Source organism: Carcharodon carcharias, chromosome 1 (assembly GCF_017639515.1).
Source record: "Carcharodon carcharias isolate sCarCar2 chromosome 1, sCarCar2.pri, whole genome shotgun sequence".
In the NCBI taxonomy this organism is placed as follows: Eukaryota; Metazoa; Chordata; class Chondrichthyes; order Lamniformes; family Lamnidae; genus Carcharodon; species Carcharodon carcharias.
In genome coordinates, this window is record NC_054467.1 from 184,382,799 (window position 1) to 184,408,951 (window position 26,153).

Below are 26,153 nucleotides of genomic sequence, written 5' to 3' on the forward strand. Positions count from 1 at the left end.
GCTGCGCAGAGGCAGAAGCAGCAAGCTCAGGAAGAAGGGGCGGCTGGGATTCCCGCACATACCGCCCTAGAACCACAGCGAGCCTTCACTGGTCGGCGCCAAGCAACACCCAAGCTCTATAGATGCTGCCTTTCATTCCTGCAGATGACTGAGAACCAGTGTCGCCAGAGACTGCACATATCTAAAGAACTGGTTGGTCACATCTGCCAACCAATGCAGGATATGGTGCCATGGGGACATGGAGGACATCCACTACCAGTGGCTGTGAAAGTGACCACAGTGCTCAATTTGTATGCCAGTGGCTCCTTTCAGGGCTCCACAGGTAACCTCTGTAGGAAATCACAAGCCTCCAACCACAAATGCATCTGTGAGGTCATGGATGCCATCTTTGCGAGAGCACACAACTTTGTGCATTTCACCCGGGAACAGGACAGCTGGGATGCAAGAATGATTGGATTTGCCCAGATCTTGGGTTTCCCACAGGTGCAGGGTGTGATCGACTGCACTCATGTGGTGCTCAGATCTCCGTCGCGACACACGGTGGACGACATCAACCGCAAGGGGTTCCATTCGCTGAATGTGAAGCTGGTGTTCGACAACCAGAAACGCATTGTGCAGGTGTGCGCAGGGTTTCCAGGGAGTGTGCATGATGCCTATATCCTCAGTTGGTCACAGATCCCTGGAGTCTTCCTGCATCCACAGAAGCTGTAGGGATGGCTCTTCAGGGACAAGGGCTACCCGGACATGCCATGGGGTGTGCAGCGCCCTCAGTCTGCAGCAGAGCGACACCATAATGAGGCTCATGCAGCAGCTGGAAACTTGGTGGAGCAGACCATCGTGATGCTGAAGATGAAGTGCCTGGACCAGTCTAGTGGAGCCCTACAATACAATCCGCAGAGGGTTTTTTTAATATTCATTCATGGGATGTGGGCTTTGCTGGCTGGGCCAGCATTTATTGCCCATCCCTAGTTGCCCTTGAGAAGGTGGTGGTGAGCTGCCTTCTTGAACCGCTACAGTCTATGTGGTGTAGGTACACCCACAGTGCTGTTAGGAAGGGAGTTCCAGGATTTTGACCCAGCAACAGTGAAGAAATGGTGATATATTTCCCAAGTCAGGATAGTGAGTGACTTGGAGGGGAACTTCCAGGTGGTGGTGTTTCCATCTATCTGCTGCCCTTGACCTTCTACATGGTAGCGGTCGTGGGTTTGGAAGCTGCTGTTGAAGGAGCCTTGGTGAATTCCTGCAGTGTGTCTTGTAGATGGTACAAACTGCTGCTACTGTGCGTTGGTGGTGGAGGGAGTGAATGTTTGTGGATGTGGTGCCAATCAAGCAGGCTGCTTTGTCCTGGATGGTGTCAAGCTTCTTGAGTGTTGTGGGAGCTGCACTCATCCAGGCAAGTGGAGAGTATTCCATCACATTGCATCTGTGAATGTTTGACTCCAATCTGGCTTATGTCAGCACACATATCCTCTGTGAGAATGCTCCTGTCATGGGGACACAGTGAAGGCCCTAATAGTCGCTCGATTGCAGGAGGATGATGACGACATGTAGTGAGGACACTCCATAGACCTTCACATAGCTTCTGAGAATGTCTAACTTCTGTCTAGCCGAGGGCAGCTTGCTTGTACTCTGTGATCAAGGTCATATCATAGAGCCACAGCCATGAAACTTAAAAAGCACCTGACCCTTTGTTCGTCTTCAGAACCTGAGCCCTTCAGGAGCTGGAGCACAGCATCAGTGGTCACAGATGCTGAAGAGGTGGGTGCCAGCACCATCTTAAAGATGCGGAGAGCACACAGAGAGAATAAGAGAACTCTGTGGCGCCTATCCACTACACTCTGGCAGCAATGACCAGCACTGCCGAGGTGCAGGCATTAGTAATGTTTCCAGGGACTGTGAGGCTGGACCATCACTGTAGTCTGAAGGCTTCACAAAGCTCAGGGAAGAGGCCCTGGACTGAGACACCTGCCTTTATCCTGTGCAGAAAGGCTTCACATCTGAGTGTCAAAAGCACTGCTCATCAGAAGAAGGAGCCATAGGCAGGGAGACATTCTTGGGAGTTTACTTACAATAGTGAACATTATGTACAAGTGATTAACACCCATGGCCAGGCTGTGCAACTAACTCTCCTTAAAGGTGTGTGTGAGAGAATGAATGGTGATGGCCCTTGAACCGGCAGTGAATGAGGGCCCTGTGGATGTGTGATGGGGTTGTGAGTGTGCGAGTTGAGAGTGATGAGAAGAGTGACTTACCCTGGTGGAACAGAGATCATCATTCATCATCTTGCAGCACTGGGTGACTGTCCTCTTCTGTAGGGCATTGACACTGACCACTGCTGCTACCACCTCCCAAGCCGGGTTAGTGCTGTTGCTGTCCATCCTGCGGCCAGAGCGGGAATAGAGGACATTCCAGTGAGCCTCCACAGCATCCAAAAAGCACCTGAGGGATGTGTCACTGAACCTGGGGGCTGCAGTCTTCTACAGTCTCAGGGCCATGTTTTCTGTGCAGCAGTGGTGGTCTGGAAGCACTGAGGTGTGAGCTTGCGGCTGCACTTTAAATATGGCGCTCGGTGTGATGCAGTGGCGGAGTGATGTTGGATGGATGAATGGGTGGGTGAATGAGAACCCGCCCACCACAGAAACAGCATGTTTTTGGGGGTTGCATAAATAATGTGGCAGGTTTGGGACAATACAGTGTGAAAATCCACCATTGTGGCCGGCGGTGGCAGGTTATGATGATTGATACATTGACATCGTCACAAAGCTTCAAATGCTGCTTCCTGAAGGTAAGTTGCCTCATTCAGTTTAGATGCCCACATTCCTCTCCTCTTCACTCAAATGGTTGTGAATCTCTGGAATTCTCTACCCTAGAGGGTTGTGGATGCTCCATTGTTCAATATATTTAAGGCTGAGATAGACAGATTTTTGTCTCTCATGGAATCAAGGGATATGGGGAGACAGCAGGAAAGTGGAGCTGAAGCTGAAGATCACTTTGGTCATTTTGAATGGCTCAGCAGGCTCGATGAGTTGCATGGTCAACTCCTGCTCCTATTTCTTATGTTCTTACATTTTGAGAATATCTTACCTCGGTGCCATAATCCTTTCTATTGTCCCCTTTAAGGGACAACCAGACTCACCCAATTCAAAAGTGATACACATCCTTGAGTTTGAACAGTCAACATTCTAAATTACCATGTCAGCTACTTGAGAACTGACACCATGTAATCATCAGCTATGGTTTGCAGGTGGAAGTGTCATCCATTGGGGTGAAAATGCTGAATTAGCAGATGGGTCGGGGTTGAGATTGGAGGCGGGCAGGCACGCAATCACACGCCACTGGCCTATAGGCAGGTTACCTGCCGCCATTCCAACCCTGACCCATTTTCAATGAGGGTAGCTCGGAGTTGGATTGGCTGCCTGCCACTTCCTGGTGGGTAGCCAAATCAGGCCTTGAGCATGAGCCCGAACTTCCTGCTGCTTTCATTTTAATTCTCCAACTTGCTCTCAACTTTGATCTTTCACTGCAAAGCCTGCTGTAGTGTTCCATTGAAGCTCAATGCAAGTTTGAGGAACAGCACCTTGTCTTTCAACTCGGCATTTTACGGCCTTCTGGATTCAATATTGAGTTCAACATTTTTAGATCATAAACTCTGCTTCTTTTTTGTTTGAGGTTTCTTTTTTGCTGGTCTGGTCTTGTCTCATTTCTTTCTTTATCTCGTCTTGTAACATTCAGATGACTGCCGCCTCATACAGAAATGTCTTTTGATTCTTTACTGTACCCCTTACCACTCTCTTTGGCTTTTCTACCATGAAATCTTTTGTCATTTAATTTCTCCGACCCTACAACCCATCATTTTGCACTCTCCCCCCTTCCACTGTTTCAAAACATGTTACATCTTTCGTCAGTTCTGGTGAAAGGTCACCTCAGCTTGAAATGTTAACTCAGTTTCTCTCCACAGATGCTGCCGGACCTGCTGAGTATTTCCAGCATTTTTTGGTTTTATTTCAGGTCAATTAATGTTAATCACAGAACCTATTAAGGCACCATTCCAGTGCAAACTGAGATTTTCAGTTGGCAATGCAGGTGGACCACGTTGGCCTGGACCACCTATGTGGTTGACTCAAGGTGGCAGTGAGGGGGGTGAAATGGATCATGTGAAGGAACTCCCCCCTGCCCCACTCCCCTGGGAGTGTTCATTTCTGAGTGCTGGAGGGCTTCCCACTGGCCCTCCAATGTCGGACTCCTGCCATCCATGAGCCCGGTCCCACCCTTTAAAAATCCAGGTGGGCATGTCTGTAACACATCGTGTGGGGTTAGGACCCTAACTAAACTGGCAGCTGGTTTTACAACCTAGAATTGAAAATCCCGGCTTAAGTGTGGGGATGGGATGTAAGAAATTATCTTAATTGTCCAACATGTACTGTACATTCAAGATTTCTAACTGGCTTCCTATGTTACACGGTATGGCCATTGAACAACATGAAAAGGCCAGGACCATATAGTGAGTTTTGAAATACGGTTAAGTATCTGAGCTAACAGGCAGCCAGGAGTGGATGAGGTTAATCTCGACTCTGGGCCACAGAGTGATGCATGCTCTTTGCATCCACGGACAGATGTAACAATGCTCTTTCATTGCTCTTGTTCCTTCTGAGAGTAAAAGGAGCAAACTGGATCAGTTGCCCATTATAGAATAGCTCTGAATTAAGTGTTTTTAAGCCTGCCTGTTAAGACTTAAAAGGAACTGTTGTTTGATTTTAGAACATTTTCAAATACATAAGACAGGCTAATTGTTTCTTCATGTTTTATCCATGCTTTGGAAAGTCATTTAGCTACTAATGAGGACATCATACCTTCACATAAGGCTATACACTTCAGGTTACGACTCTGCAAAAACTGGGGCTGCTGTCCTTTTTTCTGTGACTGGAAGATAAAATTGATTAATTTAATTGACTGAATTTCAACTCTTTGCCAAATATTGCCTTGAAATCTGAAATCTAAATTCTCCACATGTATAATTAATTGGTGATAACAAATGTTAAAGGGAGAATTAAATGTGCATGCGCTACTGCCTAAATGTCAACCACACATGGTGCAGCAAGCTGCATTCAAAATCAGAGCAGCAGGAGCTCGGTGCCCAGGACTGTGCTAAGGAGACAGAGAGAGAAAGAGAGAAAGCAAAGCTCAAGAGTGGTACTGATGGGCAAGAGAAGGAAGCCCAACAGTGGCACTGGGTGGAGATAAAGCCAAAGGGCAATGTTGCAGGGGTGGGGGAGGATAGAAAGCCTGACTGCAGCACGCCAGGAATGATGGTGAATGGAAACTATGCTATTACGCAGGCTGCACAGTTGTGCTGAGAATAGCAAGATCAAGTTTAGGGCCGTGGGTTACAGGCAGAAAAACATCCATCGCCCGCTCAGCTCATGTTCTAATTTGTGGGAAGGCAACATGCAAAGTCTAAATTATCCCCAGATGTAGGAAGTAAAATTGGAGAGAAGAGTCAAGGTGGTATATTTTAGCTATGTGATATTGGAGAACAGTCCCTTATACATCACTCTCAATTTTGGCTTACAATGACTTCAACAGAAAATAAAATCAGACAGACTGTATATTGGATTGTCAATCCACTCCCCCCATTTTGCACACCTGCCGGGCTTGAATTTCCTCACTCTCTGTTTCTGTGGTGATGAAATATGCTAAATATGCTACCTGGTTGACAGGGAGAAAAGTGGATCTGTTCAGATTCAGGTTAGCTGCAAGAGGATACCCCTGGCAATGGGAGATTTGAATAGAGTCGATCCGCTGTGGCAATCTACTAATTTGCTACATGGGCCAAGCAGGTCCCAGTGCACTGAGCACTGCTGATGGCTGACCAACTACACTGCCTCATTAATGGGGCCAGTGCTGTTGCTAAAATGACTTGGGACATTAAAGGTTGTTGTTGACCAGCTTTATGCTTTGTCAGTTAAGTACAGGAGTACCCTGTGTATACTTGCGGGTCCTTAATTCTTGGCTGCTACCAGCTTGTGCCCAAGTTCTCTGGGCTCAAGTAAGTGGGTTGTCACCTAACAGGAAGAGATTGAGAGTCCATAATGAGCAAACAGAAACTGCATGTGGATTTCCCAGTGGTCTGGTGCAGAAATTCTTAAACATGGTGATAGTTTTTGCATTTTAACATTTTTGCCAACATAAAGGGTTGATGAGTGTAATATAGTTGATGTGTTGTACATGGACTTCAAAAAAGAGTTTCATAAAGTGCCACATAACGGGCTTTCCAGCAAATTTGAAGCCCATAGAATACAAAGAGGGTGGCAGCATAGATATGAAATTGGCTGAGGGATAGGAAACAGAGATTAGTGATGAATGGTTGTTTCTTGGACTGAGGGGGTATACATTGGGGCTCCACAGGGAGAACCACTGCCTTCCCAGATATAGATTCACAGCCTAGACTTGGTTGTACAGGGCACAATTTTAAAATGTGCACATGACACAAAACTTGGAAGTATTGCGAACTGTGGGGAGGATAGGGATGGACTTCAAGAGGACGTAACAAAGGCTGGTGAATGATTGGGCATGTGGCAGGTGAAATTTAATGCAGAGAAGTGTGAAGTGAAATATTTTTGTAGGAAGAATGAGGAGAAGTAGTATAAACTAAAGGGTACAAATTTAAAGATGGTGCAGGAACAGAGAGACCTCAGGGTATATGTGCAGAAATCATTGAAGATGGCAGGGCAAGTTAAAACGTTGTTAAAAAGGCAAGTGGGGCCCTGGGCTTCAGAAACAGAGGCTTGGTGTGTTAAGGTAAGGACATTATGATGAACCTTTATAAAACACAGGTTGAGCCTCAATTGGGGTATTCTGTCCAATTTTGGGATGCGCAATTTAAAAAGGATATTAAGGCTTCAGAGGGGTTCAAAAAGATTGGCAAGAATGATTCCAGGTATGAGGAATTTCAGTTACATTGATAGATTGGAGAAGCAGAGGTTGTCCTCTTCAGAGGAGAGAAAGGTGAAAGGAGATTCAATAGAGTTGTTCAAAATAATAAGGGGTCTAGAGAGAGTAGAGAGAGAAAGACTAAATGTTCCCATTGACGGTAGGGTCAAGAACCAGAGAACACCAATTTAAGATGAATGGAAAAAGAACAGTGGTTACATGAGAAAAAATTTCTTTGTGCAGCGAGTAGTTAGGATCTAGAATGTGCTGCCAAAGAGTATGGTAGAGGCAGATGCAATTCTGGCTCTCAAAAGGGAATAAGATAAGCAAATGAAGAGAACATTCTTTATGCACCACAGGGAAGGGACAGGAGAGTGGGACTAGCTGAGCTGCTTTTGCAGAGTGCTGGCACAGCAGAGGCTGAATGGCCTATGTGTTGTAACCTTCCCATGATAGGTTTCAAGACCCAGCTGACCAAAAAGAAATGTGCCACTGAATGGATCTTTATGCATGTTACTTAATGTATGCTGAACATCCATGTGTGGATAAAGCAACATGGGAATCATCCCATCATCATCTCTATACCTGTAAAGTGGCTGCTTTATTGTTTGAAGGCTGTTCATCCTTGGCTGCCACCTTCTGCTGCTTTTTATTCATCCCTAGAGGGCACACACAGCAGAAATCTTTTCAATATCATAAACAAGAACATTGTTAACATCACAGTGACTTTATGTTAAAAGGAGCCTTCAATCAATCTCCCTGCCACTGTTTTAGAAAGACTGTAGCATATCAAAATGTGTTTTAAGTACAAAACAGTTTTAAAAACAAATTAATAAACAGAGTGGTACTTTCAGGATGGAACTATCCCAGTACTTTAGTAGTTTCCCTTCTTGTTTTGTTTTAACTATTGTGAATTTTGGAACAATGGAAAAGTTTTGTACATGACCAATTATTCTGAAAAAGCAAACACAATTGTGTCAGTCTGACCATACTCAACTAGCCTGTGTTTGCAAAATTCAGAACATAGTGTCCAACATTAGATGTGATTCCATGATTGGACAACACTTATTAAACAATCCCAATTGTGCTAAGAATTACACTAACTTAAGGTTATCAGTCAGGCTTGCAATGTGGCTCATTTACGCATGCTAGAAGCTACATGTAGTTATATATAGAGTTCTGTCCTTTGCAAACAGCAAGGACACTGCAGCTTTTTCAACTAAACAAAAACTTCTCTAGTGCATTCCCATTGACAGCACCTCAACCAACCAGAGTTAACTTGCCTGGTTTGAATTCAAACAAAAGCTTGAGGGATAACTGCTCATTGGTACATTTTCAATGGCAATGCGTCTATCAATCAAAGTCCACTTGCTAGCCAATCAGCACCCTTTTCTAATGCAGTACAAATCGTTGTGCCCTTTGAAATTTGGTATTCTTGCGGTTCTGCCCTGATGAGTGTATGACAAAGAGTTTTGACAGCATGTCTCTTTTTTCAACAATACTCAAGTTTTGTACTACCAAGCAACTAATTATTTCATTACTAATTCATAATCTTAATCCTAAATAATAGAAAATTATTACCAAAACTTTTTTCAGGGTCAGGTTAATGGTCCAAACCCGACACATAATCCAATTTAAAGCTTTTAATTCTAAGATTCCCGGGTCTTTCCTGTATGCTCTCACTATAACAATGGTGGAAGTCCACTGGAATGCCTCAAATCCAGATATGCAAATTCCAGGCCTTTTGTTCACATTTTCTTTATGTTCTGTTGAGGTGGCTGGAAGTTCTACCTTAAAGATGGCTGTTGATCTGGAGCAGTTGGGGCAGTGGGGGAGACAGGAGATCAGGGCGGGATCTGGGGTAGAAATTTGGCTTGGGTTCATAGTGTCCTGGTTTTCAGTGCTATGGGTATCACTTTGTGTCCAAAATAGCATAGGTGACCCTCCCATGCAATTCTGGCATGGCCCATGGTGAATGCTGTTTTAGTAAAGACCAAACAAGAGGCACCCTATCCTCACGTCAGAAGCAGTTATTATTCCATTAACATACACAAATAAGAAGCCTAATGCTCCCATTTATATCTTTGATTTATGTTTGAGGCAGTCAGTGCCAGTGCTGATAGCCTTTGGGAATTCCAATGTTAACAGAACAAAAGAAATGTTAGTACTCACCTTAATCACTACCTACACCTGCCCTAGCCTGAGATCACTGACCTCATCCCTTAATTCTGACCTCCAGGTCCCCCCACCTGCCCTCCAAACTCTGAGCCCCAGCCCCAACCTCCTGGACACCTCCAACAATCTTCCTGCCGACACCCCCAACCCCACCAATGTTCTTGCAACGTCCTTTCCTGCCCCCTTAGCAACCACACCCATGATTGCACTCTAAGGATCACCAATGATACCGCAGTTCTCAGCGATGGTCTTTCTCAATCTCCTCATGCTGATCTGATTTCACTCTGAAGCCCAATCACTCCTTCTCCAGACACCACAATCTTACCCAATCACTTATTTGTACATTGGCGTATGCATCTGTATGAGTTCCTACTGTGCCACCTTCTACATGATAATGAGGTGTGAGGCCCAAAATTCTTGGCTCCTTGGGTCTCCTCATTTAGATGCAAGCTGTTAGCACTCTGCGGGTGAGGAGGTCAAAAATGGACACTGTCAAATTTAAGACCAAAAGACGTAGGAGCAGAAGTGGGCCATTCAGTTCACCGAGTCTGATCCACCATTCAATGAGATCATGGCTGATCTGATAATCCTCAATTCTACTTTCTTGCCATTTCCCCAGAGCCCTTGATTCCCTTACTGACTAAAAATCTGTCTATCTCAACCTTGAATATACTTAATGACCTAGCCTCTACAGCCCTCTGCAGTAAAGAATTCCATAGATTGACTATCCTCTGAGAGAAGAAATTCCTCCTCATCTCTGTCTTAAATGGGCTTCCCCTTATTCTGAGATTATGCTGTCTGGTCCTAGACTCTCCCACAAGGGGAAACAACCTCTCAGCATCATTTCCACGTTAAAATGTCAAGTTTGCACATCCCAATGCCTGCAGCAGGCCCTGGCGTCTGATTGGCAGAGATATACCAGATTAAATACCTCACTGTAAGTTGTGGGTCACATTTAAAGGAAGAAGTTGGGATTAAAGCCTCGACACATGAAGATGATTAGGATTTCAAAAAACAGTTTATGTGGTTCTCTCACAAAAGGTACAACTGGAGCACTGTCTTGTTATTTCTAGGAGGCTCTGGCACCCTCCCTACTGTACTGTCGGGCTGGCTTCTCTAAATTGATGTCTACCATGGTCACTCAAGATTGCATCCATTGTGGCACAGTCCCTTACCAGTAATACTGAAATAAATGACCTCTCCTGACTGCAAACTTTGGTGGGGCTAGAAAAAGATGTTCAGTGTGGCTGCATCTCAGTACTTACGATTGGGCACCTCCCTACCCCATGGATTTTCAGGGCCTTTATGTTTAGACAGAAACAGTCCACAGTTATAGCAGTTGATAGTTACAGTCCCAGAAATAAACATGTTATGGTTCCTCACATTTCTATAAGCTTTCATATAACACTGGTTTTGAAGAAAATATTGAAGAATATTGAGATGAGGATTCAGGGGCCTTAATGAAAAGAAATTGGTACATGTAGAAAATAATGGTTATTTTAGTTTAGATTTGTAACATCAAATTAGATTAGAGATAAAATATACTTGCCTGAGTAACCAAAAGAAATACTTGACAATGGGCTAAGATAGATGCCATTCCCGTACACTGCACCATGAAGCTGTAGAAATTGGAGGGAAAAAATAAACAAATTAATAATTATATGAATACCAAGCTACACAGAGGCTACAGCATTGAAACAGGTCATTAGATCTTCTCCATATTGGATGTTTAACATTGCCGTTAAGACATTAATACACTTAACAGATACTCCAGTGTAAACTGTATGAAAATGAGAAGAGTATTCTGGAAAAAGAGCTTGTTTTCTTTGTTCAGAAGGGTGGAGATTTGAATTGAATGCACTATTGATGTATGGAGAACGGCATCATAGCTCTTCTAGCTCTCTTACATCCCCAAATGGAGAAAACGTTCTGTTAAACACTTTCACACACAGGACCCAGATATCCTTCAGTGGTGGCTATGCCACTGAGCCTGTGGAAGGACAGACATTTTACTGTTGACCTCAGTGAATTTTGGGGCGGCCTAGCCTCATTAGCATTTTTCATATGGGCTCCTGGTAAGTATTCCCACTCACATGAGGCTTTGGGAAGGAGGGAGACACGAAAAATGGCTGCTGGCCTCAGCCCTCTGCTGCAGTGGAGCAGAATAGGTTAGCTATGGGGCATTGTAAGTTGTTTCAAACTAAAATTTTAAATTAATTAAATTAAATTAATTGATTGCCTCCTAAATGTTTCTGCTTCATTGGAGTTGGATTTAAACATTTAATACTCTTCTGCTGTCTTACAATGTCTGCTGTTTTTTTCTAGTAGAAAATCCCAAAGTAGCCATAATCAGGGAGCCAGAAGAACAATTCCCATTCCAGCCCATCCAAGAATCATTTGGAATTGGATGGAAAGTGTAAGAAAAACTCAGGTCAGTGTATTTTTAATGTTGATTTTAATTCAGATTTGGGAATTATTATTTAATAGACCTTCTGTGTTTTCTAGTTTTATTTCAGATATCCAGCATTTGTTGTGTTTTTATTCTTGTACTTACTTAAGTCCTTTCTTTCCAATGAACCTGGCACAATTTTCTGACTTTCATATTGTCTTTTAGCTGTGGTTCACTTTCACTCTTGAGCCAGAAAACGATGGATGCAAATTCCCCTCTGACCCGAGTGCACAGGATCCAGGTGACACTTTAGTGCAATAGCAGGGGAGCCCTGACTTTGCTGGAACTGGGCATCCTAAGGCTTCCCCTGTTAGATAGACTTGTTCTCTCACCCTTCAGTTCAAAATTTTGCCTTGTAAGTTGCTGGAAGTGTGACGTATTAATGTCACGGCTAGTGTAACAAGGCATCTAGGACCTTGGTAAGTGATGGGACCAACAGTTTATTTCCTCAACCAATGAGACTTAACGATTGAGAAAGATCCAGAAGAATAATGGTAAAAGTAATAGGGTGAATGAAAGCGAAATCAGATACAGAAAGAGAGAAAAATTGTATTAAGAGAGAGAGCTGTGAAAAGAGAAAAGCAAGAAAAAATATGAAAATGTTCGAGACTTTTAAAGTTTAACATTTAAGAACAGTTTACAACCAGGGGATTGTTTTGTCCACAGTTTAAATTGTTCCTTTCCTGGGCCAAGGAGGTTAAATGGCTTTGCAGGAGCATAAATACCCTCATTTATAAAGGTCCTCACACTGTTAAGTGGAAGTCCTAACTTTCTTCAGTGAGTTTGATTGACCATTAATGTGAAGAAGCTTCTTCAAACTCACAAAGCTGAATTTTGCTGTTGGCGAGTAGGGGGCGGGGCCTGCTTGCCAACGTGAAAATGACGTGGGATGACGTTGGGGGGAACCCCTGATATCATCCCGCCCCATTTAAATTTGCAGGAAGGCGGGGGCTCAGCAAAATCAGCTCTCCGCCCACTGACCTGTCGATGGCCAATTGAGGCCATTGACAGAATAATTAAAACAATTAAAGGACCTGCCCGTCCAACCTTAAGATTGGAGGGCAGGCCAGGAGCCCCAGCGGGCTTCTGAAAAAACATGAAACCTCATCCACCGGTGGGATGAGGTTTCATGTCGGGATTTTAAAATGTTTATTATAGTTTTAGTGAAATTTATTAACATGTCCCATCTCGTGTGACATTGTCACATGAGGGGGACATGTTAAGGATTTTTTTATTTTCTATTTTTAAAGTTTATACAGCTGTCAGCGATCTCCCTGAGGCAGCGCTTAGTATCAGGGAGATGTGCGCTCTTTCGTGCGAATGCACGAAAAGAGCGCACTCTCGCATATGGGAAGTTGGGTGGGCCTTAATTGGCCTGCCAACTTAAAATGGCAGCGGGGCCCGCTTCTCCGGTGGGGATCGGCTCCCCGCCCACTGGAGATTGGGTCAGGCCCGCCCGCCCGACAGGCAGAAAATTCTGCCCACAGTGTGGTTGAGAGTGTGATGCTGCTTTTGTGAGGCTGTCAGTGTAGTGATGCAAATTTACCTGCAACCTTGGTAATTCACAAATCATGGGCTATCTTTTCCTCTCCATGAGTTGCTGGATGATTTACACATTAATAATGCTGACTACCATTAAACTGGCTATTATTTTGGCAGCAAAATCTGGGCCAGCAATGTTAATGATGTTAACACACTGATTGAGAAGTTATATTTCATCGTATCGAAGCTTTGTAAAGAACTATTTTAGTGACAATGTGGTCTGGGACTCCTATTGGGGAGAAACACTCAAAGCAAGTATATTTCATGAAATTAACAGATGGAAAATTATCCATTGCATTGCTGCAGTTATCCACATTGGAGTATGCTGAGTTACGGAACCACCCTTATTAGGTACACTTTTCTGCTATGCCTGACCTTACCTGTAATCGTGTATTTGATGCGACAATTAAACCATTCCTCAAAATGGAGTGCCAGTTCTCTATATGTGAGCCACTAGGTAAAAAACACAATGTTTTAATATCTGAAAAACCATCGTGTAACATGATGCAAAATAAACAATCGTTGCCAGTTTCCTCATTGCTTTTCTCCCTCCACCGCTGTAATTATGGTGCAAGTTTTTCAGGTAAATTCAGTCTCTGCCATAAACAGAATTCGAAACAGAATTTGTAAAAAGGTCCCCAGCACTGGTGTTAAGCCAACAGGCTTGTAATTGCTAGGTTTATCCTTCTCCCCTGTTTGAACAAGGGTGTACCATTTTCAATCCACCAATACTTTTGCCCCACCCATGTATCTACAGAGAATTGGAAGATTGTGGCCAACACCCCCACATCCCTCAGCAGTCTAGGATGCATCCCATCTGAACCGGGTGACTTAATGACTTTAATTACCACCAGTCTTTCTAGCACTTCCTCGTTTTCTATTTTTATCTTGTCCTGTATCCCAGCAACCTCTTCATTTACCACATGTTTGGTAAACACCAATGCAAAGTATACATTTGGTACCTTAGGTGTGTCTTCTGTCTCCAACAATAGATTTCCATTTTGATCTCTAATCAACCTGAGAGATCCTCTGCCAACCTGTTAATATGCCTATATAGAAGACTTTTAGGATTTCCTTTTATATTAACCACCAATTTATTCTCATACTATCTCCTTGGTCCTCTTAGTTTGTCTAATCTACTTGTCAGAATCACAGAATGGTTACAGCATTGAAGGAGGCCATTCAGCTCATTGTGTCAGCACTTCACCCCTCTGCTACTTATATGCAGCCTGTTCTCCCTTGTATTGTCAAGCAGACTTATATCAAATGCCACCCCTCCCCTTTTTCTTTTGTTTCATCCTCTTAACTCTAAATCCTTTCTTGCCCTCCTTTTCCCCCTTTTGGGAATGTACCCAGACTCTACCCGAACATTGCTCCATTACATTTATGTCTGCCAGTCTTTGATTCCAATTTACCTTGGCCAGACCCCTTCTAAATTTGCTGAAATTAGCCCTCCTCCAGATAAATATTGTCATTCTAGATGGTACCATTTTCTTCTCCATAATTGATCTAAAACCTATGAGTCTATGATCACTATTCCGGAGATGCTCCCCAAATGTGATACTCCGCATTTGACTTATTTCCTTCCCCAGAACTTGACTTAGCAAAGCCTCCATCCTTATTGGGCAAGAAAAATACTGATTAAGAAAATTCTCCATTTAACATTGGGCCAGCTAAATATTATTGTTCTTGCATCTCTTAGTAATTTATTTGCAAATCTGTTCCTTTATCATCTTCCCATACTATTTGGTGGCCTATAAAATACATCATGTAGTGTAATTACCTCTTTATTGTTCCTGAACTCAAAACAAATAGATCCCTCAAAGGCATTCGTTTATTCTAGCACTTATATTCAGAAAAAGTGGTGATGATAACCACCTACACATATTCAAGCAAATGCAAAGAAAACATTTAAATGTTTTCATATATTTTGCAATACATTTTATAATGCTCTTTTTAACTTGAAGGACATGATTCATATCTTTAGAGATTTAGAGAATGAAAACTCACTGAAAAGCAAAAGTGCTCCCATAAAGTTTCTTTGCTGCCCTGAAGTTGGATTCTTTGGCCGGTGGGCTGCTGAGGAGCAGGAACTGGTGTGGAGTGTGCATGAACTTTAATTGCTACATGAGAGAGTAAGGTGACAAGTGTTATTACAGTTTTACTACATAAAATACATCACCTCCTTGCTAACACATTCTGACATTGTGCAACTTCTGAAGCAAACAGTTTGACAAATTAGAGAGCTCTACCTTTTGTAAAATCAGTTTGAGTTCATAGAATCTTAGAATGGTTACAACATGGAAAGAGGCCATTCAGCCTGCCCTATCCATACTGACTCGCTACAAGAACAACTCTACTAGTCCCACTCCCCTGGCTTTTCCCCCATCCCCCTGAAAATTTTCTTTCTTCAGATAATTATCCAATTCTCTTTTGAAAGCCAGGTTTGGATCTGACTCCACCACACACTCAGGCAATGCATTCTGGATATGAACTTAAATATGGTCTCCATATTTAAGGAAGGATATACTTGCATTGGAGGCAGCAGAGCAAAGATTCACTAGATTGGTCCCTGGGATGAGAGGACTGTCCTCTGATAAGAGGCTGAGTAAATTGGGTCAATGTTCTCAGAATGAGAGGTGATCTCATTGAAACATTCAAGGTTATGAAGGGGCTTTACAGGATAGATACTGAGATGTTGGCCGGAATCATCCCAGCTTTGCACTAAGTGTGGTAGTGGATGGGTAAACAGACATTTTACTCGACCCCGCCAACCGCAATGGCAGCTTCTCATGGCACATCGTTCCAAACCCGTCGCATTAATTATGTTGTCCCAGGAAACACATTTCCATGGTGGGGGGTCTCCCATTCACTCGCCGTGCCTTCACCTTGCCGCTTCATCACGCCGGGCACCACATTTAAAGTGCAGCCGCGTGCACACCTCTCAGTGCTTCCAGCCCAAGACTGATGCATGGAAGACAGGATGGCTCCGAAAGGCGAAAAGACTAAACCCCCAGCTTCAGTGAGCCATCTCTCGAGCGCCTTTTGAACACCATGGAGGCCCGCCGTGATGTCCTCTACCTCCACTCTGACCACAGGATGGGCAGCTGCATCACCAATCCAGCTTGGGAGGCGGTGGCAGTGGTGGTCAGCGCCAACACCTTACAAAAGTGGACACACCCAGTGTTGCTACAGGATTAATGGTCTTATCCGTTCTGCCAGGGTAAGTCACTCTTCTCATCACTCTCAACTCACAAACTCACAAACCCATGATATATTCACAGGGATCTCACACCTCAAAGGACAACACACCATCACATCTCCATCAGGCTCACGTCCTCATCCAGTTCATGTCTCTGCTCACCACACAAATATTCCACACAGTGCCATGTGTCCCGCTTACACTCGCTCCATCTGTTTCCATGTAGGAGAAGCTGGCTCACATCAGCAGGAAGAGGTCCCAGACCGGGGGTGGCATGGCCTACATTAGGCACCTCACTCACTTTGAGGAATGTGCCATCGCGCTGACTGGTGAAGATGTGGACTGTGGTGACGGTGAGGCCGGTGTCGAACATTCTCTTGAGCATCTGCACCACATCATCCCTTTCTCAACATGTGAGTGCTCTCTCTCCTTTTTTTGACTCTGCTGCCATGCACTAATTATCTCTACTTTCATTCACAGGGAGCTCTGCCAAGCGACTGACACCCTCAGTCAGCCAGTCCCTCAGCTCCATCTATGTCCTCACCTCCAGCCAAGAGGACACCTCCATTGAAGAGCTGGAAATAAGCAGCCTGGAAGACCCATCATGGCATTTACCCACACCCTGCACCAGGGCAGAGGCACACACCTCAGTGGGACCTAGATCTAGAGCAGGCTCGGGTTCACAATCTAGTGATCACCCCACAGATACACGCTCGCAGCTGGAGAAGGCAGGTTCGGCTCCCCGGCACTCGAAAGACTGCTGGGGAAGAGGCATCGGTGAGGTCCGAGTCAGATGACGAGTCTCTGGATTAGGCCTTCTCACTCATACTGGGAAGTCAGCAAAAGGCAGGGGCACATCACGCAGAGCTGCTGGAAGCTCTGAACAGAGTGGCATGCAGTTGGAAGAGCACATCCATCTGCTCTCCGATGAAGTGGTGCCCACGTTTGCACATATGGAGATCTCTATGGGGAGGATGGTGGGTGCCATGAGACCCTGATCCAGCAGAACGTGAAGATGTGTGCAGACCTACTCTGTATTGCAGTAGCCATGGGTGGATTGCTGCAGTGGCAACGCGAGGGGGAAACAGGGTAACTCGATGTCCCTCCAGGTGCTCCTTCCCCTCAAGGCATTAGGCCAGGGCCCCGGGCACCCAAAGGGAGGACTTGCGGCAGCTGGGCACCCCTGAGCCATCCACTCAGTAATCTCAGAGGCTGTCTTTCTCCCTCCGAGTCCCCTTTGCCTGTGGGCCCCTCAACGTCTTCCTCTGACACCACAGAGGGATCAGCTGGCCAACGAGTGATTCTGGAGGAAGAGGTGTGTGAGTGGCAGGGCCTTTGGAGCCTCGTGCAAGCACACACACTCCCATGTATGCGGATCATTCACATGTTACACTCACCTCAATGACCTGAGCATTTTGATGCTGCCTGCTGGGGTTCGTTTTCAGTTGTCCATCTGAGCTGACCTGTATCTGCCCACCCACTGATCACACTCCCGTGCAGCACCTGATCTCACCCACCACGATTTTTGTTTCACTTTTGATTTAGACAGCATGGTTTGGATTCAGTTTTTCATCCACTCCCCCATCTTGCCCCCTCCCTCAATCACCTATTTCCTTTCGCCCTTCACTGTCGACCCCACCTGGCATCACCTTCCACCTCCCCTCCGTGACCTACCAGCCACAACCCTGTTCTTTCAGGGATGTTCAGGTGAACTTGCACGTTCCCTTCCTTGCCGAAAATCCCACCCCCATCCACATTCACCTCCCTGAGTTCCTCCTTCGCACCCCCAGGGTCCATGTCTGCCTTCGAGTCCCCACCAACCACCCTCGTCGTTCTTTCTACCACTACCTTCGAACCCTCACCCTCCCACCCTAATACCTCACTCTGCCCTCAATTATTTTCACCATTCCCTTATTCAATACACACCCTCAGCTCGCTCCCCAAGAGGCAGTTATAGACTCACCTTGCAAATTTTGACCTGGACATCCATCCCCTCTGGACCCCTTACCCCCTTGAAACCCCTTCCCCCCTTTGGAACCTCTTCCTTCCCCCTTGCCCTCCACCACCCGCCCTCCCAGACACCACCCCCACTTAGACCTTCCCCCTTCCTGGCTCCTTCAGGCACCCTTAGTCCTTCCCCTATCCTGACTCTTTCCTCCAGCCTTATTTCTTCCCTCAGTCTTAATTCTTCCTTCAGTATTACTTCTTCCCCCTTCCTGACTCCTTCAGACACCCTTATATCTTCCTCCAGGCTTACAACCTCCCCTCTCCCCACTCCTTCCTCCTCCCCATACTCGCTCCCCTGTCTGCACTTCTTCCTACCCCCAGACTCCCTCCCCTCTCCTTCACCCCCTGGACTCCATCCATTCCCCTCGCACCTTCCTGCCCCTACCCCCACTGACTCATTCCCTTCTCTGCACTCCTTCCCCACTCTGCATTCCTTCCCCTTACCCATTCTACCCCACCTTACACCTACCTCTCCAATTGCTGTCTTCTCCCCATTACCAGCTCCTCCCCGGTGCTTTGTCCCTCCTCCCAACCTCTACCCGAGACCTTCATTTGCCCCCCTCCCAACCTCACCCCATCCTGACACCTTAATTCCCCTTCTCTCAATCTCACCCAATCCTGACACCTCTTTCTCTCTCAGTCGATCCTTGACCTTCCTCTCCCATCCTCCGGTACATCTTCGTCCCCCAAACACAGCTTGGCACTTCCTCTCCACCCCCTTGGCTATCATCCTTGAGTGAGCAGACTCTCAAATGTGACTTTCCAACTTCCGTGAATTGCTTCACAGCACAGCCATGTCCATGTGCTGTTGCTGTCGGACTCCAGCTTCTTCTGCTCCTTCGATGTCCGCGACGTGAGCAAGGCCCTGGTGGTAAGTCCTGACTACTGCATGTCACATTTGTTAAGATGTGTTCTGCACTGGTGTGCAATCATGGTGACGTGAGTGGACAATCCAGCAGTGGTGGGGTGGGGGGTGCGATTCCAGCAGGCTGGCCTTATAATGACATGCAGATGTATTACAATGAGGTTCCTGATGTCTGATGGCGGGGAAAACGGCCCACCATCGAAGGGCTGAGCTGAAGATTGCAAACTGGTTTCATGACGTCATGAAACCAATTCCTGGCCTTCTCGCCATATTGTCCTCTCACACTGCTGAGCTTGCCCAACACCAGCGGGTACGGAAAATTCCACCCAATGTTTCCCCCGCTGGAGAGTCTAGAACAAGGGGACAGAGTCTCAGGATAAGGGCTGATTATTTAGGACTGAGATGAGGAGAAACTACTTCACTCAAAGGGTGGTGAATCTTTGGAATTCTCAACCCCAGAGGGATGTGGATGCTCCAGCATTGATTATATTTAAGGCTGGGGGAAAAAAATTTTTTGATCTCTCAGGGAATCAAGTGATATGGGAAGCAGGCAGGAAAATGGACTTGAAGCCTAATATCAGTCATAATCATATTAGAGGGCAGATGGTTTTCTCCTGCTTCTGTTCTTACGAACTCTTCACTACATAGAAGAACATTTCCTCGCTCACTGTTGGTCTTTTTGCCAATTACATTAAATCAGTATCCTCTGGTTCTCAAACCTTCCAGCAATGGTAGCAAATTTTCCTTTTCTACTCTGTCTAGACCCCTCATGATTTTGAACACCTCTATCAAATCTCCTCTCAATCTTCTCTTCTCTAAGGGAAACAACCCCATCTTCTCCAGTCTACCCATGTAACATTCTCATGAATCTTTTCTGTGCCCTCTCGAATGCCTTCACATCTTTCCTAAAGTGAGGCACCCAGAATTGAACAGTTCAGTTGATGCCAAATTAGTGTTTCATAAACATTCATCATAACTTCCTTGCTTTTGAACCCTATGCTACTATTTATAAAGCCCAAGTTCCCATATGCCTTATTAATCACTTTCTCAACCTACCCTGTCACTTTTAATGATTTTCGCCCCCAGGTCTCCCTGCTCCTGATTCCTCTTGACAATTGTGCTCATTATTTTCTATTGCCCTGGTCATTCTTCCTACCAAAATGTACCACTTCACATTTCTCGGCAGTAAATTTCATCAGCCACATGTCCAACCATTCCACCAGCCTGTCTCTGTCCTCTTGAGGTCTATCAATATCTTCCTCACAGTTCATGATAGTTCCAAGTTTTGTGTCATCCGTAAATGTTGAACTTAAGTGCTGCACACCCAAGCCAAAGCCTATAATATAGATCATGAAAAACAGTGGTTCTAATGCCAACTCTTAAGGAACCCACTCTATACCTTCCTCAAATCCAACAAACAATCATTCACCCCACTACTCTCTTTTTCATGCCCCCCAGCCACCTTTGTGTCTATGCTCCCACTGTTCCTTTTAATCCATAGGCTTTAACTTGCTGAGAGGGCTGTTTTGTGGCACTTTATTAAATGCCATTTGGAAGCCCCTGTACACCACATCAAACACCTTCTGAAGGGCAATTAGGAATGGGCAACAAATAATGCTCACAGTCAACTAAAACCAGAAAGAATTACAAAAATCCTCTTCAGCCCTTCTGTTACCTCATCAAAAAACTCAGTCAAATTAGTTAAACACGATTTGCATTAACAAATGCTGACTTTCCCTAATTAATCCACATTTGTCCATGTGCTTGTTAATTTTGCCCTGGATTCTAAAAGCTTCCCTACCAGAAGTTAAACTGACAGTCCTGTAGTTGCTGGGCTTATCTTTACATCCTTTTTTGAACAAAGGTGCAATATTTGGCACCACCCTTGTTCTTAAGGAGGATTCGAAGATCATGGACAACACTTCAGCAATTTCCACCCTTCCTTTAGTATGTTCAGATGCATCTTATCCAGTCCTGGTGACTTATCAACTTTAAGAACAGCCAATCTTTCTAATATATCCTTTTTATTAATTTTTAGCCCATCCGGTATCTTAACTGTTTCTTCTTTCACTAGGCCTTTGGCAGCATTTTCCTCCTTGGTGAAGGGAGATGCAAAGTACTCATTTAATACAAAAGCAAAATACTGTGGATGCTGGAAATCTGAAATAAAAACAGAAAATACTTTCTGAAAACAGGGGCTTTCAGGTCATGACCTTTCTTCAGAATGTTAAAAATGATAAAAGGTCACAGCCTGAAATGTTAATTTTGTTTCTCTCTCCACAGATGCTACCAGGCCTGTTGAGTATTTTCAGCATTTTGTGTTTTTATTACTAGTTTAATACATCAGCTATGCCCTCTGCCTATGTGCGTAAATCCACTTTCTGGTCCCAATTGGTCCCGCTCCTTTTACTACCCTTTTAATTTTTATGCTGATAGAAGACTTTTGGATTCCCTTTTATGTTAGTTGTCAGTTTGTTCTCAAACACCCTCTGATTCTTTTTTTTTTCTTCCTTTTTTCACATCCCCCCTGAATTTTCTATATTCAGTCTGGGTCTCATTATCAACCTGATATCTGTCATACGCACCCTATATCTGCTTCATTTTACTCGCTGTCTCTTTCAGGGTCTCTGGCTTTGTTTCTCTTACCTTTGCCCCTCGGGTGAATTTACTTCGATTGAACCTGAACCATCTCCGCTTTAAATGCCGACATGCATTGTGGAGACAATAACCTATCTTCTCCTATTAAAAATGTCTTGACGTACTCCAGCACAGATTTTTGTTGCTGCTTTCATCTTATTCTTTAACACAATTGGGCACAATACAGCATAATTGTCTGACATTTAGAAATTTATAAATGGCATTTTGACATTTATAAATTATCTGACAGTTAAATACCTCACTACAGCTGCTTGATAAGCATTAAAGGATCATTTCTGCAAATGATTTGTTTTAATTGCTGTTAACGGAATTACATCCTGAGATAAAGTACATTTCAAAACCATACAGTTCTGCAATCTGGTTTGTCATTTCATTCATTTCAACATGAAAGACATTTCTTCCATTTTTTTGTGGGAAGAAAATAAATTTCAGCACCTTGATGCAATAGAAATATTGTGAAGACCAGAAACTGAACTGCACTAGCCTTAAAAATACTGTGGGTACAAGAGCAGGTCAGAGGCTGGGAATTCTGTGGCAAGTAACCCACCTACTGACTCCCCAAAGCCTGTCCACCATCCAAGTCAGGAGTGTGACGGAATACTCCCCACTTGTCTGGATGAAGACAGCTTGCGCCAACAATACTCAAAAAGCTCAACACCATCGAACAGCTGGCTTGACTGGCACTCCATTCACCACCTTAAATTTTAATTCCTTCCAGCACTGGCACACTGGACTGGATTTTGCGGGGCATCATGATCACCGCTACCCCTACCTTGGCTAAAACTCAGGGGCGGGTCTGCCTATGATCCCGACAGCTGCCCCGTAGTAATTTAACACTGGAAGCAGCATTAACTGTTTTAAGGCTAGACTTCTGTCCCTTTCACAGGAGGAAGTCCTGTGTTAGAGAGCTGCTGACCAATCGGATGGCCAGCAGCTCTGTGGTCCCAGCAGCACCATCCAGGAGCCATGGCTACTGTTGGGACTACATGCTGTCCCACCACATGAGGAGACCAGGTAAGTCCAGGCTCTGGGATCTCAGTGAGGGGTAGAGGGCTTGGGGGAGGCAGGTTCAAGAGGCCAAAGGCAATGGTTAAAGGGGGGAAATGACTTGGGGAAGGTGCCTCTGATGGATCCAGGTAGCCCACAAAGGAGGGTCCTCTCCTCCACTTGCATTTCATTAGCCTGCACAGCTAAAGCTGCCAGGCTTCCCGCATGGTGTAGGCCTCTCTCCGCTACAGATCAAGTACCAGCAGTGGTGGGATGAAACCCTTAAATGGCTATTGATTGGTCATTAAAGGGCCCAAACAAGCCCAAGATGCCTCTCCCATTACCACTGCCCCCCCACCCCCATAAAACTTCAGACAGATTGGGGGTGGCGGGGAGGCAGCGGGAAGGCCGCCTGCTGGATTTTATGTGTTCCTCCACCTTCAAACCCACTGGTGAAGGAGCGTAAAATCCAATCCACAATGCCTGCAGTGTGTACCATATACATGATGCACTGCAGCAACCAACCAAGTCTTCTTCAAGAATGCCTGTCAAACCCTTGACCCCTGTGCCTAGAAGGACAAGATAGCAAGCGAATGGCAACACCGACAACTGCTAGTTTCCCTCCAAGCCACAATGCATCCTTAATTTGGAAATATATCACTATTTCTTCATTGTCACTGGAATTAAAAACCTGGAAGTCCCTCCTGAACAGCACTTTGAAATTACATATACCATACAGCCTGCAATGGTTCAAGAAGGCCAACCACCACTACCTTCTCAAAGGCAGTTGGAGATGGGCAATAAATGCTGGCCCAGCCAGAGGCACCCACAAGCAGGAATGAATTGCACAACTAAATGGGTGTCATGCTGTTATGACTACAGTACTGCGGATATCCATTACAGCAATGCTCCCTTACTGCAGTGGCCCGCACATTATAGTATTTCATCTAGTTAGGAAGTGAACAGAGGATACAATGATGGCTGACATCTTTATTTATACGATTGCACAAAAAAAATCAAAATGATTTTGTTGCAAAAACATAGATTTCACCTTGGGTACTATGATCAAGTCACTTACCCTGTTTGCAGGTAATTTTACAATATGGGATCTGTTACTGGAAATAATCCTGGTTAAAAAAGAAACAAGGTGTTATTTTGCTTCCTTGATTTGAAAAATAAACCAGCAATTACAAAATAATTTTTAAAAATGTGTCAATAATTAAATGGCTATTAGTAAATAAAAGCAGCTTGTTGAGTGTCAAAGGGATGTAGCCACGTGGCTATAAAGTCAGATCTAGCTGCTTATAAAGGAAAACAACCCATTGAGTAAAGAAGAAAATGCTCTGTGGAGATAAGTCGATATGTCTCCGAGCAGGGAGGATAGGAAAATTGGACTGGAATAAATGACCTTGCAGTGAGGTTAATGCATTAAAACTCAAATTACTTGTAAATAAAAAAGAGCTGAACATGTTTAATGAACGAATCTGATTGGGCAGGTGGCATCATTGAACGATTGTAAGAAAATATATTGCAGTACTCAGATTGATCCAAGTCCACAGATTTGAGCAGAATGAACTGAAGGGACTACAGTAACCTTTCTTGTTCTTCCTCTAAGATTTTATTGTTCAATATTCAAGTAAAAATACCATTGTAACAGAGGATGTGCCAGAGGATCCTGCTTGTCCATTTGTTTCTTGATTTCCAAGTATGGTGCCTATCGAGATAAACAAAATAAACAGTTGTCTTTTTTTTTCCAGTGCACTTCATGTGCTCCAATTATGAGCATAGCATCACAGCATATTGAAATAAAAATAGGAAACATTTGCATCCCAAATCCAGCAGAATATGATGAGCTCAATTAATAGTTCTGAATTCCAATTAAGGTTCTCTTCTTCAAACATTTATCTAGCTCTTTCCAGATGTCAGCAGACTTACTGTGATATGTCTCCTGTTTTCTGTTTAATTTCAGGGTTTTTTTCTTTTTGTACCCATTATAGCAGTCTTCTATCTTGTTAGTACCACAGTGTCATATTATACAAAGGACTTGCCTGGAACAGCTACAGTGCATAAAATTACTGAGTCAGCCTCAGGCATGGAAATCAACATCTTCATTTCCATCTGACCATGACATGTTCTATTTAATGTCAACTCCACAATTATTTTATTGTATTTAATTAAGTCATAACTTTAATGGGTCTATTAAAAGTGTGAAGATCTCTCATAACATTAGGCAATATGAGCTGATGCTCACCAATCTGCAGAAATGTCTGGGTTACATCTTAAAAGCCCCTAAATAAGGATTGGATAATAATTTTCAATAACTGTAGCCCCTTCACATTCTAGAAAGGTATTCCTGTGTTCCCATTGTATAACACAGATGGTGACTTACAATTTAATGTGTAATGTTTTAATATCGGTGTTCGGGGCTAACAAAATAACAAGAACAGATGTAGAATAGGGAATGTCAAACAAGTTCCTTTAGGAAAATGTGCATGATTCTAATATATTCCTGAGGTTATTTAATTGGAAACAACATTTAGTTATAGAAAACAAAATATTACACAAAATAAAATGAAAAGCAAGTTTGAATGTGCCAAATATAAAAATGGCACCTTGGAATGTTTTACTACATTGAAGGCACCATATTAATGAAAGCTGCTGTTCAAATTCTAGGACTGTACTTCTTGTTCAAAGTACTCTACCCCAGTGCTCCTTCAGGGAACATAGCAATAAATATATTTTTCAAATATAAGCAAAAAATGCTGCAAACATTTAATAAGAAAGGCAGCATCTGAAAGGAAAGGAAGCATGTGAATATTTCAAGCATAGCTCTGCGTCAGAACTGGAACACATTGCAGATGAACAGCTTATAGGAAGAAAGAGAGTGAGGAGAAGGGGGATCACATACACAAGAGAAGAAAAACAATGATAGTAATTAGTTGAAGAACAGGAAATTGACAAGAAAATATTTCAAGGAAAAAGGAGGCATGATGGGAGAATTGAGAAAAATCAAAGACATTCTGAGAGCAGGGAATATTTGAATAGTTAAAGCAAGTTAGTTAATTTGGATATATTTATCACATTTTTGTAAAATATTATTGAGTTTGCTGCTTCATGAAGATTTGCATGTTGGTTCTCGTTTCTTCTGAGTCTGCTTTGTGATATATAAAATAGGAAGGGCAACATGCAACCACTGTGCTTGTACTCACTCCACTATCACTTTTTTATTTAGATAAGAATGGAAGTCAAACTGGAGTCACCTGAATCCTAAAAACCACATTACTTGCTGAATTTAATATACAGTCACGCAACAGAGATCATCCCAGGGTTAGACAGTT

At 44.0% G+C, this 26,153-nt stretch overlaps 1 protein-coding gene across 2 annotated transcripts in view; it reads right to left on the minus strand.

Moving 5' to 3' along the window:
• Nucleotides 1–26,153, minus strand: part of parp8 (poly (ADP-ribose) polymerase family, member 8) — a 470,797-nt gene that overhangs the window by 14,152 nt on the left and 430,492 nt on the right. For both annotated transcript variants that reach the window (XM_041197708.1, XM_041197699.1), the window contains exons 18-24: nt 24,462–24,529; nt 23,894–23,942; nt 15,107–15,219; nt 13,477–13,549; nt 10,655–10,724; nt 7,516–7,589; nt 4,851–4,920 (exon numbers count right to left, since the gene is read on the minus strand). In XM_041197708.1, coding sequence (XP_041053642.1) covers nt 4,851–4,920; nt 7,516–7,589; nt 10,655–10,724; nt 13,477–13,549; nt 15,107–15,219; nt 23,894–23,942; nt 24,462–24,529 — 517 coding nt within the window. The remainder of the gene's footprint in view (nt 1–4,850; nt 4,921–7,515; nt 7,590–10,654; nt 10,725–13,476; nt 13,550–15,106; nt 15,220–23,893; nt 23,943–24,461; nt 24,530–26,153) is intronic.